At 56.6% G+C, this 22,715-nt stretch overlaps 1 protein-coding gene across 1 annotated transcript; it reads right to left on the reverse strand.

The window, feature by feature from the left end:
- Positions 1-7,687: 7,687 nt before the first annotated feature.
- LOC101349827 (ski oncogene) lies at positions 7,688-12,574 on the reverse strand. The gene is made up of 7 exons (XM_023738785.1): positions 12,525-12,574; positions 12,383-12,444; positions 11,980-12,078; positions 11,627-11,929; positions 10,948-11,252; positions 8,837-9,067; positions 7,688-8,474 (listed from the first exon to the last, which is right to left on the reverse strand). The coding sequence occupies exons 1-7, from the start codon at positions 12,572-12,574 to the stop codon at positions 8,286-8,288; spliced, it is 1,239 nt and encodes a 412-aa protein (XP_023594553.1). The 3' UTR covers positions 7,688-8,285.
- Positions 12,575-22,715: the final 10,141 nt, after the last annotated feature.

Consider the following 22,715-nt stretch of genomic DNA (forward strand, 5'->3'; position numbering starts at 1 on the left):
AAACCACACCCCAGAGGGCCATCCTAGGCAAGAGGAACCCTGACTGGCCAGGTCCTCCAGTCCTCAGCAGGGACAGGCTGTCCATGGGACCCAGGCCTTTCCACCAGAGAAGCAGGTGGACAGGGGATGGGCAGTGCCCACCCACCTGGCTGCACAGCTGCTGCCCTCATCCCATTAGGGGCCTCAAGACCAACAACACCCCTCCCATCACCACCCCTGGCCAGAGAGCCTCCACCCCAGAGGAGTTTTCTGGAACTCTCAGAAACAGGAAGTTGAGGTGTGGGGGGCATGTCCACCAGGTCTGGGCCCCACCCAACTGCCCTCAGTGGGGCCAGTGGCAGGACCTGGCAAGGCTGCCCAGATTCTGTCCACCCTGGCACGGGCATCACTACTACAGGGTCCTCTCAGGGTGCATCTTAAACGAGTCAGTCCCTGGAGCGACCCCGAATGAGGACCGACAAGGAGGCCCTGGAGAAAGGACCCAGAGTGGGAACCCGGGGTGTGGACCCAGAGTGCGTATCCTGGGGTACAGACCTGGAGGAGGAACCCAGAGCCTAAACCTAGAATATAACTCTAGTACAAGGCCGAGGGTAAGAGTCCAGGACCAGCCCCTTCCCCTCACTCAGCAAAGCCCACCCAGCCCCTTCCCTGCTCACAAGGGCAGATCGGGGTCTACACCACTCCTCCACAAACCTCTGGATCACTGACCCTGGCTTATGCTTCCAGCCCCTGAGTCTCCTGGTGGCCCTCAGAGGTCCAAGCTGCAGCCCCTCTGAACGGAGCTGAAGCACGATGATGTCGGCACCATGGCCCACAACCCACTCAGCTGCGGCCTTCTCCCCATATGAGCCTGAGGGAGGTGCTGCTGCCTGCCCCAGGCTTCTGGGGCCTTGCCACACTCACCCCAGCCTGCTCTCCCAGCTTCCCTTGCCCCCATTTCCCAGGCCAGTGGACTAAGACCCAGCAAGGGCAGCCAGGCAGTCACGTGGCCAGGCCCTGCCCGCCTGGCCCGCCGGCCAGACCCGGTAGGTTTTGGAGGAACCTCCAGAGCTGTCTACCTCTCTGCAAGCCTCTCTCCCAGGTTTGGGGTTTTCTGGGGTCCCTCAGCTATGGAGTCTGGGAGGACCTGCGGGCTGGGCTGGGGAGGACCTAATCCTGCTTGTTTAGGGCAGCCCAGCTTGGTACTGGTCACCTCTGAGGAACTTTTTCCCCGCAAGAGCCTGGCCGGGGCCCAACTCGCTGGAGGGACCAGAGGGTTCTGACTGGGGGAAGCAAGGGTGCAGACAGTCGGCCGGACCAAGCAGATGGGAACCACTGGTTGCTAGCTGGGTCCTTTCTGGAGTCCAGAGCTGGGAGCAGGTCAGCAGGACAAAGAGCTGGTGGGCCCAGTTGGGAGGTGCTTCCAGGGCCTGGCCTGCCCCTGCCCTGCCCACACCTTAACATAGGGCAAGTAAGGTGGATACCCTGTCTCATCCCTGGGCGGGATGGCTAGTCAGGAACCCACTTTTATAAGTGGGTCCACCATCAGGTCTCTGCTGGGACTGAGCCATGGCCTCTGGCTGAGAGTGGCCCTTGGATGGCTGCAGGGAGGGAGGAGGCAGCCCAGACTTTCTGCCCATGGGGCATGCTTGCAGAAGCTCAGGACACGTTTGGGGCATCTGCCCTGACGGTCTTATCTGGGCTTGACAAGCTACAGGCAGAGCCAAGGCCAAGAAAGAACCAGAGAGAGGACTAGCATAGGGCTGTGGGGGGCTCTGACCCCCACCAACACACCCATGCTGCTTGCGAGCCGGCCCTCAGAGGCGAACTCATTCATGTGGACACCCCGGACATGCCCCACGGACCTGCCTGTGCCCACACAGGGTCTGTAGGGACCCTGCAGCATAAGATGGAGATGGGGCATTGCAGTATAGGAGCACCTGGCCCCTTCTCCCAGGGCTGGATCCTGGGGCAGGCCCCAGCCCCTCTCTCCCACCCCCCTGCCTGGGCCTCAACTGGGGATCCCTTTCAAGGCCCTGAGCCTGACTTTGAGCTCTCTCCTTTACAGGGCGCTGTCCCCGGAGGCTTCCGGAACAGGCCTGCTTACAACAGGAGCGATCTAGGCTAGAGCTTGGGCTGAGCTTTTTGCCAGTCAGGGCTGCCAGGCCAGGGAGCAGGAGGGTCCACCTCCAGCCGGCCGGACACCTGCCCAACACAGAACAGTCGAGAAGAGCCAGCACGGCCAGCCCCACCTGCCTGCCCCCTGAAGTAGGCCACCTGCTCCAGGCTGGGTGCCTCATGGCTGTGGCCCCACTGGCCTGGCACAGGCCTGGGCACAGATGGCCATGTGCGTGAGAGGCCTGAGGGCCAACGTCATCAAGGCCCAGGGTGGTGAGAGGTGAGGTGGGTGGGTATCCAGCCCCCAAATGTTCTGCCTGTCTCCTCCCCCGTGGCCTGGTAGTGAGGACAGGGCGGACAGAAGGATCTAGGGCTGCTGGGTCCCCCGGGGCCTGGTTTGACATCCCCCTGGGACTCTGTCAGGTCACCGCTCCCCTTTCCCACAGGCAGCCACCCTCGTGGGCATACACCGTCCTAGGGGAGGGACAGCCTCCCAGAGCTGAGGGCCACACCTTTTCCCCATGGGGTCCCAGGACCCCGGCCACCCAGAACAGGCCCACTAGCTTCCTTCCTAGAAGCCTTGAGAGCAGAGTTGTGGGGAGGTCCTTTCTATGAACACGGCCTCATCCTTGGCCTGCCCCGGGGGTGGGTGGGGGGAAGGCTTCTGGCTAAAGAGATGTGGGTGACAATTCGACAGGCAAAGGTAAAGGTGAGGGTGTGTGGGGTAGCCAGGCCTGGGTGGGGTCCCAGCAGGGTGGGCCAGGCAATGGGTGGGGGCCCTTGGCTGGCCGAGACAGCTGCCCAGCGGAGGGAAGCCCAGGTGTAGGGGAGCCCTCCAGGCCCTAGGGGACTTCCAGCCGAGGGGCCCTTCCCAGGCAGAACCCTCCGTATGGGGAGAGTCCCTGAGATGTAGGCGGGTGGGAGCAGGGAGTCCATGCTAACGGCAGGGGTCCCCACCACAGCCCCCTGCCCCCACAGCCCCCAGCCCGTCCCCCGGGTTCCAGGGACAGGGGAAAGACAGGCAGCCAGCTGCCTCTTAGCTGGGCGGCGGCTTCCTCTTTCCACGAGGGCGTGCCTAGGTCCGCCTCCCAACATCTGCCAGGCCTGACCACGGGGTGGGCGGGGGTGGGGGCTGACGGTGAGGGGCTGGGGCTGACAGTGGGCAGGAGGAAGGCAAGACCCAAGAGGAAGACAGCGGAAGACAGCCGGGCACAGCTGAGACCTGCGGGCCCGGGTGGGGTCCCCTCACTGCTGGTGACTCAGGGGAAGTGAAAGCCGTAGGCAGGCAGGGTCAGGGACTAGGCGTTAGAGTGGGGTACTGAGTTAGTGCTGGCCCTAGGGCCCCACAAGCAGCCACCTCTGCCCTGGGCTCTCCTTTGTTCCCAGGTCTGGGGGGGGTGTTGGCGTGGAAGCAGGCCCTACCTGGAAAAGGGGCCTCACTCAGGCTGGGCAGCTCTGCAGTGGGGGCTGCAGAGGCTGGGCAAGGAAGGTTGGATCGTGGCAGTCCTGAGCTGGGAACTCAGGGATGGGCAGAGCGTACTTCTTTGCCCTCCCCACCCTTGTCCTCCCCTGGCCCAAAGGCAGGGGCTGCCAGGAAAAACTGGGGAGGGTGGGTTCCATGAGGGTCCGGTTCTGCCTGCTAGGGTGCTCAGAACCCTTCAATGCTGCACAGATTTAGCGGTACCTGAGGGTCAGGGAGTCTCAGGGCAGCCTGGGAAATAGAAAGCAGAGCCTGGAGCCCTGAGAGATGTTGCTAAACCCGGACAAGGTGGCCACTGGACCTCCATGATGCCAGCACCAAGGCCCCTGGTGGGCAAGGGCCCCAACTGGCCACAGACTCCTCATAAGCCCAGGACATTGGGGCCTCAGCTGTCCCCACCATGGAGATGGGTCTGAAGCCTGGGCCTCTCACTTGCACCATCAGCCACCTCAGGGTCCAGGATCCCAGGCAGAACTAGGAGCTGCACAGTCTGACTTAGGGCCCCAGCGAGCCTGGAGGTGGCTCGGCTCCCCTGCTCGACGCCCCGCACCCCCACCCCACCAGCCCAGCCTGTGTCCCTGGCTCTAGGTGGCACCCTGAGGGGCAGCCAGTGGGGGCTGGGGGCTGGGCCTGGAGGGCAGGGAGAGAGCCCTGAGAAGTGGATGGGCTGTGACTGAGGGAGATGCTGGGGGGCCTCCTGTGTGCCCCCTTTAACCCTAACCTGGGGCCTGGGTGGGGGATCCACACCTATGGATGGAGTGGGGATTTTCCCGCAAAAACTGGGGCGGGGTCTGCGTAGAGGCCAGCCCTGCCCTGGGGAAGCTGTCATCTCAGCTGCCTCCAGGCCCCCAGGGGGGCCCCTCCCAGCACTGCCAGCCCACCAGGGGATCCCACTGACCACGGGGCGGACAAGGGCAGGAGAGTGGACCACAAAAAGTCCAGCACCTCCTCGTGAACCAGCAGCAGGTAGGGCACCCCAGTCAGGGAATGCCTGTCCAGTGGCCTGGAGGAGGCTGAGCCCCCCCACCCTGGCCCATATCCATTTGGCAACCAAAGGCCAACGGTGTGACCAGCCAACAGAACCCTTCTGCTCCCCTCCCCGTGCTCAGGGTTCTAGGACCCCGACACGACCCTAAGAGGAGGGGGACAAGCGTCCACCAGCCACCTGCCCACGAGAGGGGGCTTGGGGGCACAAGCAAGCCGCCTGACGCTCTCAAGTCCTTTACTGCACAGTCTGTGCCAGAGGGCGGCGGGAGGCAGGACCGAAGGACTAACAAGTACACAGGAGTAGATAAATATGCCAAGCAGTTTCTTTTTTTTTTTTTTTAAATCAGGCATTTATAAACAAGAAAGCATACATTAATTACATAAAAATAGTTCTCGAATAGTAGAGTAAGTCGTAATATTGTCATTAGCAGCAGCATGGGGGACTCGGGGCGGGACGCAGGGTGCTCCTGGCGGTTAGGAAGGGCGAGGTGGTCTTTTTCCGTAATGGACTTAAAGCAAGAACAAAATGCCTCCCTCAACCCTGTGAACGGTCGGGGTGGGGGCAGGGGGATCGAACCTCAATCAGAAAACAAACACGGCTGAAGCGTGGGGGCCGCAGGAGAGGGTGTATCACACACGCCCCCTGCAGCTCAGCTCCTCGTGAACCGGGGCGGACAGGGCACCAGTCAGTGGAGGACTGGCAAGGGGGTTCTTCTTCCCTCTAGCAGACGAGCATATTTTTTTTTTCCCTCAGTTAAAAACAACTCAGAAAACAAGACAACTACCAGGTAAGAAAAAGTTTCTGAAAAAGGAACCACCATATACACGTATAATACAACGGTGTAAAAGGAAAAAAGGTATTTACATGTTAATTGTCTTTACACTGGCTAGTTCTGTATGAAAAGCAGGGTATTACGTGGACAAGTTAGCTGCTCCGTAGATATGAATGTTATTGCTGTTGTTTTTTTCCCTTCGTTAAAAATTTTCTTTCGGTATAGAAATAATGAATAATGAAACTGAATACACATTTAGATAATGGGTTTTACATACTGGGAGAGTCAACAGCCCACAAGATAGATGCCTCTTCTCCCTTCTGAAAGAACTAAAGGCAGCTGTGCTAATGGGAGGCCTGGGGCACCCGGGGGTGTCCTAAACCAGCACAGCCCCTGTTGCCGAGCCACGGCCAGCACCCTGCGGGGCCCTGAGTTGGTGGGGACACCCCGGCGTCCCCCAAGCCTCACCTGGGGAAGGGTCCCACCCAGAGGTGGCTGGGGCAGCAGGAAGCACAAAGTGGTGGTGTGAGTGGGCCTGCGGCCTGATGCCATGTCGTATGCGTCACCCGGGCACTGGGCGGGCTAGGATCCCCGAATGCATGGCCCGGGGACGGGGACCCATGGGAAGAGATGAGGAAGGGGCTGTGGGGAGAGAAGTGGGGGCCCTGGACGGCGGTGCAGTGGACTGCTGGGCCTGGCCGGGGCTATGCCCACTGGGCTCTTTGGGACACGCTGGCAGTTCTGGTTCACGGTTTCTGAAGTCCGGGGCCTTGCTGGGCTAGTGGAACAGGGGCTCGGTGTCTGAGACGTGTGGGTGGCCAGAGGGGACAGGCAAGGGGAGGAAGAGGCTTCACCCCGCGTAGGAGACACACACATACGACTCTGGAAAGTTTACTCTCTCTGGGGCTGAAGGACTCAGAGCAAGCCGGTGGCCGGCCCAATGGAGGGGACCCGTTGCAGGGTCCCCGGATCTCACCACGGTTTTCACTCGGCATCACGGCCCAGCCACACAGAAGCACGCTGACACGCGTAAAGCTTTGCTCCAACTAAATGATTTAGTTTCCCTTGAAGAAATGACGGAAAAAAAAAAACACAAATCTGGAAAAACAAGGCGGAGAACAGCGTCTGCGTGTTGCGTAACAAAACTGACCCTTTACATGACACGGTAATAATGCCCATCGATGGATATACGTGTGGCAGAGGTTTAAAATTCCATGCATACAGATTTAATAACTGCAAAAGAAAAACAAAGGAGTAAAAAATAAAAAGTTTCCAAACAAACGCTGCATATATGTGATGTCCCTTTTGCATTGCACTTTAGAAGGGGGCCGGGCAGGCCCGAGCCCCCACAGTAAACCAAGGGCCAAGACCCTGCAGACGATCCTGTCACCTAAACACTGGGGGTTTGGCAGTCTCTGGTCTTTGTTTCTCGCTGCCAGCTGCGGTGGCGGCTCCTCGTGGCTGACTGGTACCCACACACGCGGCCTCTACCTCCTGTAACGCTCGCACCTGCCGCAGTGTTAGAACGGACTCGAGCAGAGAATTCCTGTAAGATCTCTCTTCTGTAAATAAATACCATGATTTCAGGATGGGGAGCCGCCTCTTGTCTACTGGGAACTCACTTTTCAAGCCTGGGCATAAGAAACCTTATACAATTTGCATAAACAGTCGAGAGTAAACGAGATTATTTGGAATAAATGCAAGTAACTTATTTTGAGAGTGGCAGATTCGATCGCTACTGAGGGTGGGTATTTTGGGGGTAAAAAGACACGAGTCAGGGTTCGCTGTACAAGATGCTGGAAGGCACAGACCACCCCCCGAAGTTCAGTTTTTGCATTTTCGTTTTCTTGTGATTCCCTTGTTCAACCAAGCACCAGAGGGGATTTCTAAGCACTCGAGCACTTAGGATTGGAACTGCTCTATAAATCGGCTTGCAATGTTTTAAAAGGAAAAATCTCAGTTGACGGGGGAGTAAAAAGGGAAGATTCTTGACAAAGTGCAGTTCTAAGTATACGTTTAAATGAACAGACGGACGGACAAAAAGAAGTGACGCTGCATTTGTTCCGAGGCATGGCCGCGATCCCACAATGGAGGAGCGATGTCTGCTGAGCTGAGAGGGGCACCGCGGTCATGGTGGTGGGCACGGGTGGGTGGCACAGTCACCCCAGCACGCCAATGTGGGGCCAATCCCGCTCGGTTGGGGGCATGGGTGTGTGGGGGACTCGACGCCCTCCGTGGGCTCTGCCCCTCGGCGTGTGTTCTGGACACGCATGCTGATAGCCACGGTGATGGTGCGGGACCAGGGCGGACGTCAGTAAGGCGGGCAGTGTTGCAGCTCATTTCTCTTGCACGGCGCTCTCCTCACGCTTCCTGGCACTGCAGGAAAACCGGGTCCTTGTCGCTTAAAAAATAGACTCTGAAGAAAATCCCTCCGGTGTCCTCCTCGCTGGCCGTGGGGGCGGAATGAGCTGCGATGGCTTCCCAGGGCCAGGCGGGCTGTGTAGCGCCACCCCGGGCTTCCTTAGCGGGTCTTCAGGCAGGGCGCCGAGTGTTGGTGGGGCTTTCAAAAGTCAGTCATTAAAAAACGTATTGATTTTTCTGAATATCAAGTCTCTTTATTGGTTTTAAATAGCTTATAACAAAAGTGTAAATGTTAAAACGTCCTAGCAAGTGGAGGACCGCCTGGAGCCACGACCACGGTGCCTGGCGTTGCCAGCGGGGCTAGAGGGCGGCTTGCTCCCTTGAATTGGCCAGTAGAAAATTCTGCAGTGGATTCCAAAAGTATGTGGTTAGAAACACTCGCTTGGTTATAGGCACAGTAAGACGTTGTGCTGTGTGAGCCGAGGGGGTGTGGATGCAGGCCTGTGGCGCCTCCTCGGCCACGGCGCCGAGCACCCACCCCATCCCGACACGTGCCGTCCCGCACACGCAGCGCGGCAGAGGGGTCCCTACGGCTCCAGCTCAACCGTGCTCTCACTGCTCGCCGCCTCGCCACGTGGCCGGGGCCACAGCTGCTCTTGTAGCTCCTTCACCACCTTTTCCAGGTGCTCACGGGCCTCACGTTCCCGCAGCAGGTCAGCACGCAACTGCTCCCGGTCTGCCTCCGCGTGCTGCAGCTTCACCTGCAGGTCTTCGATCTGCAGAGAGATGCCGTGTCAGGGCTGCACAGCACCCTGCTGCCCCACATGCCAGCAGCAGCCACCCCTGCCTTGCCCCTCTGCACCCTGGGGTGAGGCACCCCTCTGACAAGGAAATGAGTTAACGACCAGGGCCTGGGCAGGCCTTGAGGGCAGCCCCAGGGTGGGAGGGCCCAGGCCCATTCTGTCATTGCAAGACCATTTTGGTTTGCTGGGTGGGGCCACCTACGGGCAGTCCAGGGGCACCCTTCCCATGCCTGGGAAGAAAGGCCTCGTGGGCGCTGTGGTTCACTATGACTCCATGTGGCCAGGGACTGGGGGCCAGGGTCCCACCAGCCCACTCCATCCCCTCCTCTGTATACCTGGGCTGAGTACTTCGCACGCAGGCGGCCGGCTTCACAGCCCTTGTCACACACTCGGACCTGCCGTGCCTGCTCCAGCTCGCGCTTGAGGCGCACACGTGACTCGTTGGCCTCCTTCATCTTCTTCTCGTTCTCAGCCCGCAGCCGCTCGATCTCCTTCCGTAGGTTGCGCTTTGCTTCTGTGGCCTCCCGCAGCTTCTCCTTCTTGGCCACGCGCAGGAACTCCAGCTCCTGGGGCAAGACGCAGGCCGTTCAGGGAGCTGGGGACCCCACCAACTCCCCAACCCTGCTACCCGTCTGCAGCCACACCCCCTGCCCAGCAGCCCCTCTGGTGGGCCTCGTCCCCCCAGCCCTCCAACAACGTCCCATACAATGGGGTTGTCTGCTCCAATACGCCTTTCTCAGGTCCGGCGGGGCAGCCAGCACCTACCCCCAAGCTGTAAGGCCTCAGCACCTCATCAGGCAGAGACAGTAAGCCCCCTCTGTACCCTGCTGCAGGGCAGAGGCAGAAGAACGCCCTCCGAGGCCAGAGCGGGCAGCCCGTCATGCTTGTTGGCTCCTGTTGACACAGGGCTCAGCCATGGGGCACCGAGGGCCAGCTGTCCACACAGCCAGATGGGGACGCTGCCTCCCTGAGCCCTACCCCACATTCCTGCCACCACGTCTTATGAATGTGCACATGCAAGCCACCCCACCAAGCAGACTCTGAGCATGCAGCTGAAACATACCCAGATGGCTGCGTTCACACCCTGAAGCCCAGAGGATCGCAGGGCCGTGCAGGGCTGCACAGGGTGAGACCCTGCTGCTCGCGAAGCTGTCCCCGAACTGCCAGTCCTGCCTGATGCCACAGTGTCCGCTGAGGTGTTCCCTCAGCTGGTGTGTGTGTGGAAGCCCCAGCCCCCTGAGGCTGCCTGCACCCTCCCCTGTGCTCTGTCCTGCCAGGGGTCTGCAGGCACCACCCAGAGCTTCCTGTGTGCCCACCCACCAGGCCCCACTACCTTGTTTGTGTCAGAAAAGAAATGAAACAGATGCAAAGGGCTAGAGCGGGAGCTGATGCTGCAGCTTAGGACAGTGCTGAGGGGGTGTGCTCCAACACCCTCTTCAACAGACAGCAGTCGCTCTGGCTGGAATCATCCAGAACCCACTGTGTGGGAAACAGCAAGACAATGGAGTGGCCAAGAAACTGGAGATGTGGGGTGTATGTGGGAGGAGTGGGGAGCATAGGAGAGGGGAGCGGGAGTGTGGGGTGAGAGCGCATATGCGTGTGTGTGCAAGTATGTGGAGGGTTGAGCACGTGTGTGGGGGCATGTGCGTGCAGATGTGTGTGGGGCATGTGCATGGAGGTGCGTGTGGGGCGTGTGTGTGGAGCTGGGTGCTGGGCATGTGCATGGAGGTGCTTACGTGGAGGTGGGTGCAGGCCGTGTGCATAGACATGCATGTGGAGCATGTGCGGAATGTGTGCATGGAGGTGGATGTGGGCCAAGTATGTGGAGGTGCATGTGGGCTACTGTGTGGAGGCAGGTGTGGGTCATGTTCGTGGAAGTGGGTGCAGGCGTGTGGGTGGAGGTGTGTGGAGGTTAGTGTAGGGCATGTGCACAGAGGTGCATATAGAGGTGCGTACGCGTGGAGGTGAGTGCAGAGGTGGAGGTGGGCGGAGGTGCGTGCAGGGTGTGTGTGGGATTGTGTACAGGTGTGCCCAGAGCCCTCCCCGCCCGCAGTGGGCTGCATGGAGACCCCTGTGTCTTGCCTACATGCTCACAGCTCAGGGTGCTGTGGCCGCCCCCTCCCAGAACACAGAGCTCCGGGTCCACGTCAACTAAAATGCCTTTTGCAGACAACAGGCCCTGCTGGCGGGGAATTCGTGTACCCACTTCTGGCACACAGAGTGTGAAACTGTCTTGGGCGCAGCTGCTCCTAACTCCTTCCACTAAAAATAGCCCAGCTCACTATGCCCAAGCAGCACTCCGCATCATTATGTGGCACCAAGCAGGGTGTGTGACTCATCAGGGGGCTAGCACATGGGGCCTCCCCGAGAGGCCATCTGATGTCAGAGAGGCCCCCATACCAGGGCCATGGCCCCCGGGAGTCTGGGCAGCTGGGAGGGGCCGCACCTGGTGGAGGCTGCGCTTGGCCTGTAGGGCGGCGCTCAATTTCTCCTCCTGCCGCACGCGCATCCGCACCACCTCGTGCAGGAACTTCTCTTTGGCTTCCTTGGTGTCCAGGCCGCTCTCCAGCGCCTGCCGCAGGTGCTCCAGCTCCGCCTCTAGCCCGCCACCCGGGGCCTCGGTGGCGTGGGCTGCAGCATCCAGAGCGGCGCTGGCAGTGGGAGGGGCATGAACGCTGGGGGAGCTCAGGTCCTTGGCGGAGCTGGACGAGGTAAAGGACGGGGACGAGAGCGAAGACAGGGAGGAGGTGACTGCAGAAATAAACAACAAACCCAATGCTAAAGAACACACTGCAAAGGATGGCATACCACCCGAAATCACAACGCGCTCCTCAGTCAGGGCTGGGCTGCGGCTGTGTCACAGCCACACATGAAATCATGTGGTGCTCTGTGCTGAGGTGGGTGCACACAATGGAGTGCACATGCCCCACACCCTGACTGCCTGGGCAGAGCCTGCGCTGACAACCCCAGAGCCATGCCCATGGTGAGGGGCCCACGTGCTCCCACACCCACCCAAGGGGCCCCACGCACCACCCCTTGCCAACCTGAGGGGCCCCAGGCCTGCCCCACACCCAAGTTTGGCAGCGTCCACAGGGCGTAAAAGAGAAAACTCCACTCACACTTACATTCCTCTCTGCTTTCAACTTCGACCTCAGCCTCCGAGTCCTTGTCCTCCTCCGGAGCAGCGAGAGGCACCAAGGTCTCGGGGACCACAGGGTTCTCCTCGGCCAGCTTCCGCTTCCGCGGCTGGATGGACACGGAGAGGGGCTCGGGGGCCCGGGAGACAACGGTGGCACATGGCGGAGTAGTCACAACCTTCTGCTGGGCCGGCGGAGCGAGGGCCACATTGGGGGCCACAGCTGTCTCAAAGCTCTTATAGGAGTAGAAACTGCGGAGGGCAGCAGGTATTGGAGCACTGTGTTTGCCCACTGCCAGACCCTCTCAGCACACATGCACCCAGCCCTAGGCCCTACAGCACCTGCTGTGCAGCCCCGGGCCACCAGAGTGGGCAGCGCCTGCGCCTGAGGGCTGCCCACCTGCTGCAAGCCCCCATTGCAGATGCGCTCGCCTCGGACATCTGAACATCAGACTTCCAAGGACCAAGAACCACGGGCTCCCAGTGCAGCAGGGATATCAGTGGTGGCCGCTAGGTCCATGGCTGGCCTGCGCCAAGCAGTGGCACTGCCCCCCCCACAGCCCTCCAGGAAGGCCCAGGGTAGGGTGCCCCAGGTGTCAAAGGACCCACACTTCTGGGGCTTCTGGGCACCTAGCCCACAGACACCTGTGCGTGCACACGTGTGTGCATGCTCAGAAGCAGCCTCTGTGAGGACTAAGAAGTGGAGCCGACCTAAATCAGCTCAGCCAGGATGAGCCCTCCTCACAGAGCAGCTGCACTGCCACCGCCACTGCAGGGACTCGGCAGAGCGAGGGCTGCGGAAGACGTCTCAACAGGCAGTGAGAGGAGCTCAGTCACGAGGCCACAGCCAAGGTGCTGTGAATTTGAGGGAACACGCCCCCACATACCTCGAGGGGGGCGGGGGCTGGGCAAGGACTCCACACTGGAAATCCTCCATAAGCACGTGTGATTTTGCACTAGCACACTCTAAAGAGTGTGGAAGGGGTGCTGGGTGGGCACAGATGAGCCCCCTTAGAGTACAAAGCGTCACTACCCCAGAAACTCCCCCAAATTGCTTATGACCCCATTTATTTAGAAAACACGATTCAGTCACCAAGTCTAAAACAGCCATGTTTCTCTGCTCAGTAAAGAAAACACCTTGCTCAGCACATCACTGTTGACAGTGGGGCATCATGGACGGCCGCAGAGTCAGGGGCGCCCACCTGTCTCGAATCAGTGCTGGGAGGTGAGAGGGGAGCTCCTTGTCGCTGGTGGAGACCGCAGGGGACCAGGGTCGGAAGGCAGAGAGGCGCTGGCGTGGGTGCACACAGCCCAGGCTCTGCAGAAGGAGTACTGTGTGAGGAGCAGGGCTCCGGGCAGAATGGAGGCTCCCAACCAAGGACCCCTCAACCCAGGGTGCACAAAGGGAGATCCTGCAGCAGCACCTTATTGGAGGAACCAGCCAGGGTCCGCAGCCAGCTGGACTGTTTGTCCTTCTCTGCGGCGGCAGGGGACTGGGAGGAGGGGTCGTCCGCCTTGGGTCTTATGGAGGCCGGGGGTTCAGAGGACACCTGTGGGCAAAAGAGAAAACTGCGTTGGCAACACTGGGACCACCGAGGCTCCAGGTGTGACCCCAAGAGCCTTGCCTGGGGGGCACTGATGGGGTGCACCAAGACTAAGGGCCAGGAGGCTGCACACAGCACACATGAAGGTAAGCAAGAAGCTGCCATCCCCCCGGGAAGAGCCGCCAATCACCAACAGAGCAGGCTCTGTGGCACTGTTGTCACGACCAGGACTGATGACCTCACCCTCGCAGCTGCAGTGGGTTCTGGGTAGAGTGCCAACCCCGTGCGGGTTCTGCCGACGGCTGTGCCCACCCCGTGAACCAGGCTCCCGCACCAGAGGAACCCTGGCTGCTGAAGGGCAACGTGTCTGCAGCCTGAGCAGGTGCTCAGTGGGGGTCTCAGGGAATGACCCCTTGCAGTCCCCCAGATATCCCAATGGCTCAGGACTGCAAGAAGTCCGTCTGTAAAACACTCACAGCGGGCAGTCTTTGGAATGTGGACGGACCCCCATCCAGCAGTTGGCAGCCTCCAGGAGCTCAGAGCTACCAGATACGGCACCCAGGCTGGAGTGAGGAGCATGTGACGTGTTGGCCCAAGGACGTGTCCTGCTGCCCTGGCAGGGGGTGCAGGCTGATAGAGGGTCCTGGGGTGCCCCAGGGCAGTGGGCACAGCCATGCTAGTGTCTGGGCCACCAGGCAACACAAAACAAGCCATTTGGAGACCATGAAGAGATACCTTTTACAAGACAACCCAGTCACTGCCCCAAGCTGACCCTGGGGGTTCTGCCGCCCGAGCTCTGGTCGGCACAGGAGGGAGGACAGTGTGGATGGGCCCTCTAGCCTACGCCTACTCGTAGCAGCTCCTCTCATTCTGGAGACACAGAATTAGACCCGGTCGGGGCTTGGGCAGGATCCTACCCCCGGGGGCGTTGTCTCTGAACAAGGCCTGGTATGGGGGCAATCAGGAGTCCAGCACCCTGTGAGGCCTGACAGGGCGGGGCTGGCATGAGGGGCAGGAAGTCTTGTCCTCAGAACGCCACTCCAGGAACCACTTGGCCTCTGGCCAGGATAGGAGGTGGGTGCTGTGAGGCCTTTGTCCTGTAGAGGCAGTGGCCACTCCCAGCAAGGGAAGAAAGACCTGGAACCCTGTGTTGGGAGTCAAAGTCCACATGCCCAGCGTCCTCCTCCCCTGGGAAAAGCCTCTGAGGCATCTGAAGACTCAGCACAGAGACTTCCTCAAAGGCCTGGAGTAATCAATCACCCAGGGAGGGAGACAACTGAAATACCCTCTATGCACCAGTCTCACAAAGGCTCCGACAGCGCCCTAGGTGGGAGCCCCTCCCTGCACTGTTTGGGCACCGACAGTCCCAGCGAGTTCAGGGCCAGTGACACTGCGCAGGGTGGGGCTTCCTGTCTGAGCAAACACTGAACTAGGGCACAAAGACGAGGCTAAGCTCCTGCCCGGGGAAAAGCCACAGCCTGGTGCCGTCTAACACGGCTGGGAAACCTCAGAGCGTGGCTTCCGGGGTGGGGAGTACCAGACTACCAGGACCCAGCACACCCGTGACTGAGGTGCAGGGCGGGTGCAGGTCCCCCCTGCGCAGACGAAGCAGGTCCAGGGATGGGGTAAGACCTGGACCCTGAGTCACACGGCAGGGCAGCTCTTGTTTAGGGAAGCCCCCAGAGGCAAGGCACCAGGCACTTTAGACTTGTCCTTTGTCGACTCTGGAGAAAGGTGGTCCCGGAGACTCCCAATACCCAGAGCACACGCATCTAGTGTCTTCTAGATTATTCATAACATTACAAAGAATGGTAATCCAGAACACTTAGTTGTGCTCACGCAGAACCTGGACACAGACCAAGAGGTAGTCACTTGAACAGAACAAGGGGATACTGTGTGGTTTAAAATTGGAAAAGGTGTGCGTGCAGCAGGGTTGTATCCTTCTACCTTACTTATTCAATCTGTATGCTGAACAAATAATCCGAAAAGCCAGACAATATGAAGAATGCAGCATCAGGATTGGAAGAAGACGCATTAATAACCTGTGATATGCAGATACCACCACCTTGCTTGCTGAAAGTGAAGATGACATAAAGCACTTACTGATGAAGGTCAAAGACTGTAGCCTTCAGTGTGGATTACACCTGAACGTGAAGAAAACGAAAATCCTTACAACTGAACTGATAAACATCATCATGATAAATGGAGAAAACATTGAAGCTGTCAACAACTTCATGCTACTTGGATCAACAATCGATGTCCATGGAAGCAGCAGTCAAGAAATCAAAGATGTATGGCATGGGGCCACCTGGCTGGTCTGGAGCTTTCTCCATCTGCCTGGCTTTAAGTGTACCCCTCCGCCTTGAGGTAAATGAGATGGGGCATTAGGATCAAAGAACCCAGCACCTGCTGAGGCCACTTCTGCCCCCCGGCCACAACAACAGCAGGTGTCACATCCTCTTTGGTAGCACTGGCTGCTGACCCATAGCACACGCCCCACAGCCCATGGCCCACATCCCACAGCCCATGGACCACATCCCACAGCATATGGCCCACAGCCCACGGACCACGCCCCACAGCATATGGCCCACATCCAATGGACCACGTCCCACATCACATGGCCCATGGCCCACAGCACATGGCCCAGGTCCCACGGCCCACAATCCATGACCCACGTCCCACAGCCCACAGCCCCCAGTTCACATCCCACAGAACACAGCCCACCGCCCACAAACCCACAGCAGGCCCAAGATATGACAGCTGGTCTGGGAGACACAGGCACTGACTCCGGCTACTTGAAAGGTGGAGCTGGAGAGGTGAGCCCTGGGCAACTCCCAGTACAACGTCCTTGACCAGAAGTAGTGCAGTGACATGGAGGAGATGAGCAACTAGAACCCCCCAAGGCTGTCAGCCAGCATACCCAGCACCACAGGCAGGGCAAGATGCTTAGAGCACACCTGGCCAACACCTTCTTGGGAATGCTGTGATGTCCCTGTCTCAAGAGGTTATTGGGAACATCGTCAGTACCCCCACACGGTGTTTTTGGAAACGAACACAGGCCAAGGGGGTACCAGTCCCACCAGGTCAACACGAAGCACCACATGTTCCAACTTCACGGGTGCACCATTGAGACAGTGAGACCACCCACAGGCTTGGAGAAAACATCTGCAATCACATGTCTGGTAAGGGGCTGTGTCTAGAGTATATAAAGATCTCTTACAATTACCAATGAAAGGACAACTTGACTTAAAAATGGGTGAAGGACTTGAACAGACATTTCTCCAAAGAAGATACACAAATGGCCAGCAAACACATGAAAAGATGTTCACCATCATTAGTCATCAGAAAAATGCAAATCAAAACCACAACAAGATACCAGTGCATGCCCACTAGAATGGTTATGATCAAAAACATGAACATTAACAAGCATTGCCGAGAAGATGGAGAAACTGGAACCTTTGTGCATTGCTGGGAAGAATGTAAAATGGCGCAGCAGCCGTGGGAAACAGTTTAGTGGTTCCTCAAAAAGTTAAACACAGAATTACCATATGACCCAGTGATTTCATTCCTAGGTATATACCCGGAAGAATTGAAAATAGGTGTTCAAACAAAAGCTTGTACATGTATGTTCATAACACCATGATTCACAATAGCCAAAAAGTAAAAACTGCCCAAATGTCCATCCATCAACTTGTGGTCCATCCAAACAATAGAATGCTACTCAGCCATAAAGAGAAAGGAAGTTCTGATACATGCCACAACATGGATGAGCCTTGAAAACATTATGCTGAGACACAAAAGACCATATATCGTATGACGCCATTGACACGAAATGTCCAGAATAGGTAAATCCTTAGAGACAGAAAGCAGACTAGTTGTTACCAGGTGCTGGAGAAAGGGGAATGGGAGTTACCGCTTAATGTGTACAGGGTTTCTGTTTGGGTGAATGAAAATGTTCTGGAACTAGGTAGTGGAGATGGTTCCACAACCTTGTGAGTGTACTAAAACCACTGAACCACTTTAAAAGAGTGAATTTCATAGCATGTGTATTATATTTCAATAAAACTGCTATTAAAAAAGTCTTATTAATACATCAACAGTGAGCAAGTGGAAAGAAATTAAGGAAGTATTACCTTTCACAATAGCATCTAAAAAGAATAAAGCACCTAGTAATAAATTTAACCAGGAAGGTAAAAGACTTGTACACAGAAAACTATAATACACTACTAAAATAAAGAAGACCTACAAAAACGGAAGGACATTGTGTTCATGGATTGGAAGGCTTAATATAGTTAAGATGTCAAAGCAATCTATAAATTCAATGTAATCCCTGTCGAAATTCCAACAGCCTTCTTTGCAGAAATGGAAAAGCCAATCCTCAAATTTATATGGAAGGGCAAGGGACTCTGAATAGCTAAAGCAATCCTGAAGAAGAATAAAGTAGGACTCACACCTCCTGATTTCAAAGCCACAGTAATTAAAACAGCCTGGGACAGTACAATAACAGATATCTAGATCAAAAAAATAGAACTGTGAGTCCAGAAATAAATCCATACACCTACGGTCAACTGATTTTTGACATGGGTGCTAAGTCCACTCAATGGGGGAAGGAAAAGTCTTTTCAATAAAATAGTGCTAAGAAAACTGGATTTCCACATGAAAAAGAATGAATCAGGATCTATGCCTCACACCATACACAAAAACAATTTGAAATGGATCAATAACCTAAACGTGAAAATTAAAACCATAAAATTCTTAGAAGAAAATATACAGGCAAGGCTGTGGGACCTAGTTTTTAACGACAGATTATCAGATATGACAATAAAAGCTTTTACAGGCAGTAAAAGAGAGATAAATGGGACTTCATAGTAATTAAATACTTTTGTTCATCAAGGAATTTTATCAAAAAAGTGGAAAGACAACCTACTGATTCGGAGAAAATTTGGGGGAACTATATACCCAATAAGGATTTAATATCAAAAAAAAAAAAAAACCTTCCATAACATAACAACAAATAGACAAACAACCCAATCAAAAAATAGGCAAAGGACTTGAACAGACAGTTCCCCAAGAAGATATTCAAATGGCTAACAAGCACATGAAAAGATGCTCAACTTCATTAGCCATTAAACAAAAACCCAAACCCACTGCTGTCAAGTCGATTCCAACTCATAACGGTCATATAGGATAGAGTAGAACTGCCCCATAGGGTTTCCAAAGCTGTAAACCTTTACGGAAGCAGACTGTCACATCTTTCTCCCATGGAGCGGCTGGTGGGTTAAAACCACGAACCTTTCAGTCATCAGCCAAGCGTTTAACCACTGGGTTACCAGAGCTCCTCTCACTAGCCATTAGAGAGATGCAAATCAAAATCCACGAGATACCACCTCACCCATACTAGAATGCCAATGATGAGGAAAAAAAGGAAAACAAGTTGATGAGGTTGTGGATAAACTGGAACCCTCATTCATTGCTGGTGGGAATGTAAAATGGTACAGCTGCTGTGAAAAAGTTTGGTGGTTCCTCACAAAAAACTACCATGTAACTCAGCAATCCCAACCCTAGGTATACACAGGAACACGAACAGAAACCTGTACACCCATGTTCACTGTACCACTTTTCACAATAGCTCAAACGTGGAAACAACCAAACTCCACCAACAGGTGAACAGATAAACACAGTGTGGTCTATCCACACAATAGAATACTACTCAGTCATAAAGAGAAATGAAGTCCTGATGTGTGCTACATGAATGAACCTTGAAAAATGCTGAGTGAAATAAGTCAGTTGCAAAAGGACAAATACTGCATGATCTCACTTATATGAAATAAGCAAATAGATAAAACCCAAAAATTATTACTGGTTACCAGGGGTAGGAAGGAAGGAAAAAGAGGGAGTTTTTGCTTAAGGGGGCAGTGAGTTTATATTAATGGTGGTGGAATGATTTGGAAAAGGATAGTGAGAATGGCTGCACAACTTGAAGAATGTCATCAATGTCACTGAATTGTACACACAGAAATTGTTGAGACGGCATGCGTTTTGTCATGTATATTTTTACCACAGTAAAAGGATGAATCTTTGGTTAGATTCATGGTCTCCCAGACTCACGGCAAAGAGCAGTGTGGACACCCAGGGAGAAGGTGCAGCACAAGGCCCTGCAGGCTCTGGTCAAACCCGGCCACAACACACTGTAGAGTGCAGGACCTGGCAGGCTCCGGCCGGCCCAGGGACAACACGCTGTCCAGCGTTCGGCCCCGGTCCCCAGAGGGGCTCCACAGGTAGGAGTGGCCTCTCCTCCCCTGAGAAGCAGGAGGTTCTGTCCAGGATGTGAAGGGAAAGGCAATGAGGCCTCTACGGAGCATTAGGAGCACTGGGTGGCAGAGATCCCAGCCCGGCCCGCAGGCGGCCAGTGGGCCTGCACTACCCTGGAGCTCAGAGGTTCTGGGGGAGGAGATGAGTGCAGCTGTGAACAGCTGGTGTGGGAGGTGGGAAACTGCTCCAGAGGCTGCTCTGAGCCAGCAGGGACTGGGAGCGCTCTGTGCCGGCAGGAGTTGGGGAGCACTATATGCTGCTGGGGTTGGAGGGTTCCTCCTCAGTGGACCCACAGGCTGGGTGCTGGCTGATCAGAACACAACCATGTGGCCTTAGTCAAGGTCACAGGAATGAAGGGCAGGGCTGCAACCAGACACAGGGACTCAACAGACAAGTCCCCCAAACAAGCTCAGGGCAGAGGGTCTTCCTCTTGCACCAACTGGGGTCCAGGGCACAGCCGGGCACAGGCCCCCTCCAGCAGCCCCACAGCCACTCTGATGGGGGTAACCTGGGGGGCAGGTACAGCAGGGCCCTCATGGCACGTCGCCACAGTAAGCCCGACCACGTGATCACGCTCACTGACTGGCACCGATCTCCAGGCTGGGACAAATCTCGCTGGCACCTGCTGGCTGGGGCCTGGAGTGCGCCGCAGCCAAACCTGGAGGCGCCCCCGCAGCTCATAGACTCGGCCACAGTGGTCATGGGTTGCTGGCACTGGGATCTGTCAGTGAGAAATCACCAAACCATAGAGATAAAAGCTTTTCATAGGAATGTCAACCACTCAAAAAACATCCAAACTCACAACTCTTCCGCACCAGATTAAGCCTGGCTGCGATGTCCAGGACCAGGCAGGCCAGGCGCCTGATGTCCAGGGAAGAGGAAGCTGGTCTGCTCAGAGCTTCCCGCCGGGTGGGGCTTCCCGGCACCACACCATCCATGGAGGTCACCAGAGGCTTCCCTGCTACTACACCACACTTCAGGACAGCGGGTGGGACAACGCAACGTCCTCTCAGCATGAGGCAGAGCTCACAAGAAAATATGAAACATCCTGGGCCAAACATGGAAAGGGAACCAAAGGGACTAAGACCTGGGTGGCCTGCCAATGCAGCTGCCCCCAGGGTCTGCCATGCAGGGGGAGACGAGGCTGGAGCTGGAGCAGAGACAATCAAGGCCCCGTCCTGGGGTGGCTCATACGGTTCAGGAGCCACCACACGCAAAGAAAGAGCCACCATGAGAGAGAGACAGTGAGCAAAGAGGGTGCCCAGCTTCGTTCAGCAGAGCAAGCCGATGAAAACCACCACACGCCTCTGCTCAAAATGAGTGAACATGCAGAGAAAGAAGGAGTCAAGAATAAGATAACAACCAGGCAGCTCTGAAAAACATCCTCCAGAATACAAATAGTTCTCAAGGAAGTTATCCAAACTCAATGCTGAGGACTGTTGTGGTTAACTGTCGTCGAGTCGGCTCTGACTCATGGAACCGTGCACACAACACAGCGAAACGGTGCCTGGTCAGTAGAGAGGACAGTGAGACGAACATACGGACGCGACCAAAGAGAAGGTCCAAGCGCCCCAGAAAGAGAGTGGTGGGAAGGAGGAGAAAGGCGCCAAGAGGCAAGTCCGTAGATGGGAGAAGCAGATGGCACATCTGTGACAGCGCATCTGTGGCGGGTCTCTTAATTAAGTTCGGTCTAGAACGGCTGGTCCCAGACAGTGGTGTGACCTTCTGGGCAGAGGTCAGACTGTTCATGGTTACCCTCTCCGTCCTCGTCCTCTCAGACACGTACAGTGGGGGTGAAGAAACCACATGAGGTGTGACGACACCGGTCATACGCAAGGTCAACGGGGCATGGACTTGTGACCCTCGTGTTATACAAATCTCTGCTTTTATTTCTAATGCAGGCACTCTGAATAGACGGCAGCCACAGAGACAGAAGTGCTCTGGGTGCTGAGACCAGGACGTTTGAATGTGACTGATTTGGAACACAGGCGTCATGCAGCACACACATGAGCATGAGGTCCTGCCCGCTCATCAACACCAGGTCAACGGGGAATCATACCCCCTTCAGAGCGTCGGGCCCAAGGTTACAACAAACATGCCTGTTCAAGCCAGGCTCACATCTCCCTTTCTATCAGGACCGGCCAACTGCGCACCTGGGGTAAAGCACCTCACACTGCGGACACTGGACAGAGCACAGGGAGAGCATGACATCCCCATTGCTGCCAGTGCAGATGTACCCACAAATACACACGCAGATGCCCTGGGGACCTGGAAGCCACCTGCTGCCACTGCTGTATGATGTACCCAAGCTGAGTGCCAACACCACGGTCAAGAGCCCAGGAGGACATACCAGCCTCTCTGCTTCCTGCAAAGGAGCCGCCATCCTACAGACCACCCTGCGTCCCCGTGTCCCAGGCCCTGAGCAGTGGCCAGTGTGTCTCTGGAATGGACGACAGCCCTCGGGACGTACTGGCAACCCTCTCCAGGGCCGCTTCACCCATCAGAGCCCTGTGCACTTGGGCAGAGGGCCCTCTGGTCTGGGGGAAACAGCCCTGGGAGGGGCTCTTCCTTTCTCCTGGAGGACAGACCACGCCGGCTGCTTACAGGCAGCCCTAAGTGGCACATGTCTCCAAAAGGGGCCCCTCCATGGGTGGCGAGCCCCTCTGCAGGAGGGCCAAGTGGGACGGGCAGCCCTTGGGGATCTCAGTCACACGATGGTGAGGGCCCTGGGCATAAGCCTGGTCTACAGTGCACCCCACCTGGCTGGGCTGCCCAGCTGCCCCCCACCCCGTGTCACTCTGACAGACAGGAGCCAAGACCCGTGGATGCCACCCCTTGCCTGCCACCACTGGCCCTCCCTTGACACCAGCCCTGGCCAGTCCTCTGCCATGTCCATGCGCAGCCCTCAGCACAGACTAGGCCCACAGGTGATCCAGCCCTCCGCATGGACCCAGGAGCCAAGCCCCGTGGCTGCTCTCCAGGCAAGTTCCTGGACTCAGGCATCTTGCCGCAAGCACAATGTGGCCAAGACATGCTTCCCCGAGCAGCCCAGTCCACGCTGTCCTCCAGCTGTGACAAGAGGCCCCCGGGGCACCAGGCGTTCTGTGACAAAGCCCCACTAAAACCACCCGCTGTCCCCAGAGGGAAGCCCCTGGACGCCCGCCCACGGGAACCACCACGTCGGAGGCAGCTCAGGTTTGCACTGTGGGCCATTTCTGTAAA

This window comes from Trichechus manatus, unplaced genomic scaffold (genome assembly GCF_000243295.1).
Source record: "Trichechus manatus latirostris isolate Lorelei unplaced genomic scaffold, TriManLat1.0 scaffold00122, whole genome shotgun sequence".
NCBI lineage: Eukaryota > Metazoa > Chordata > Mammalia > Sirenia > Trichechidae > Trichechus > Trichechus manatus.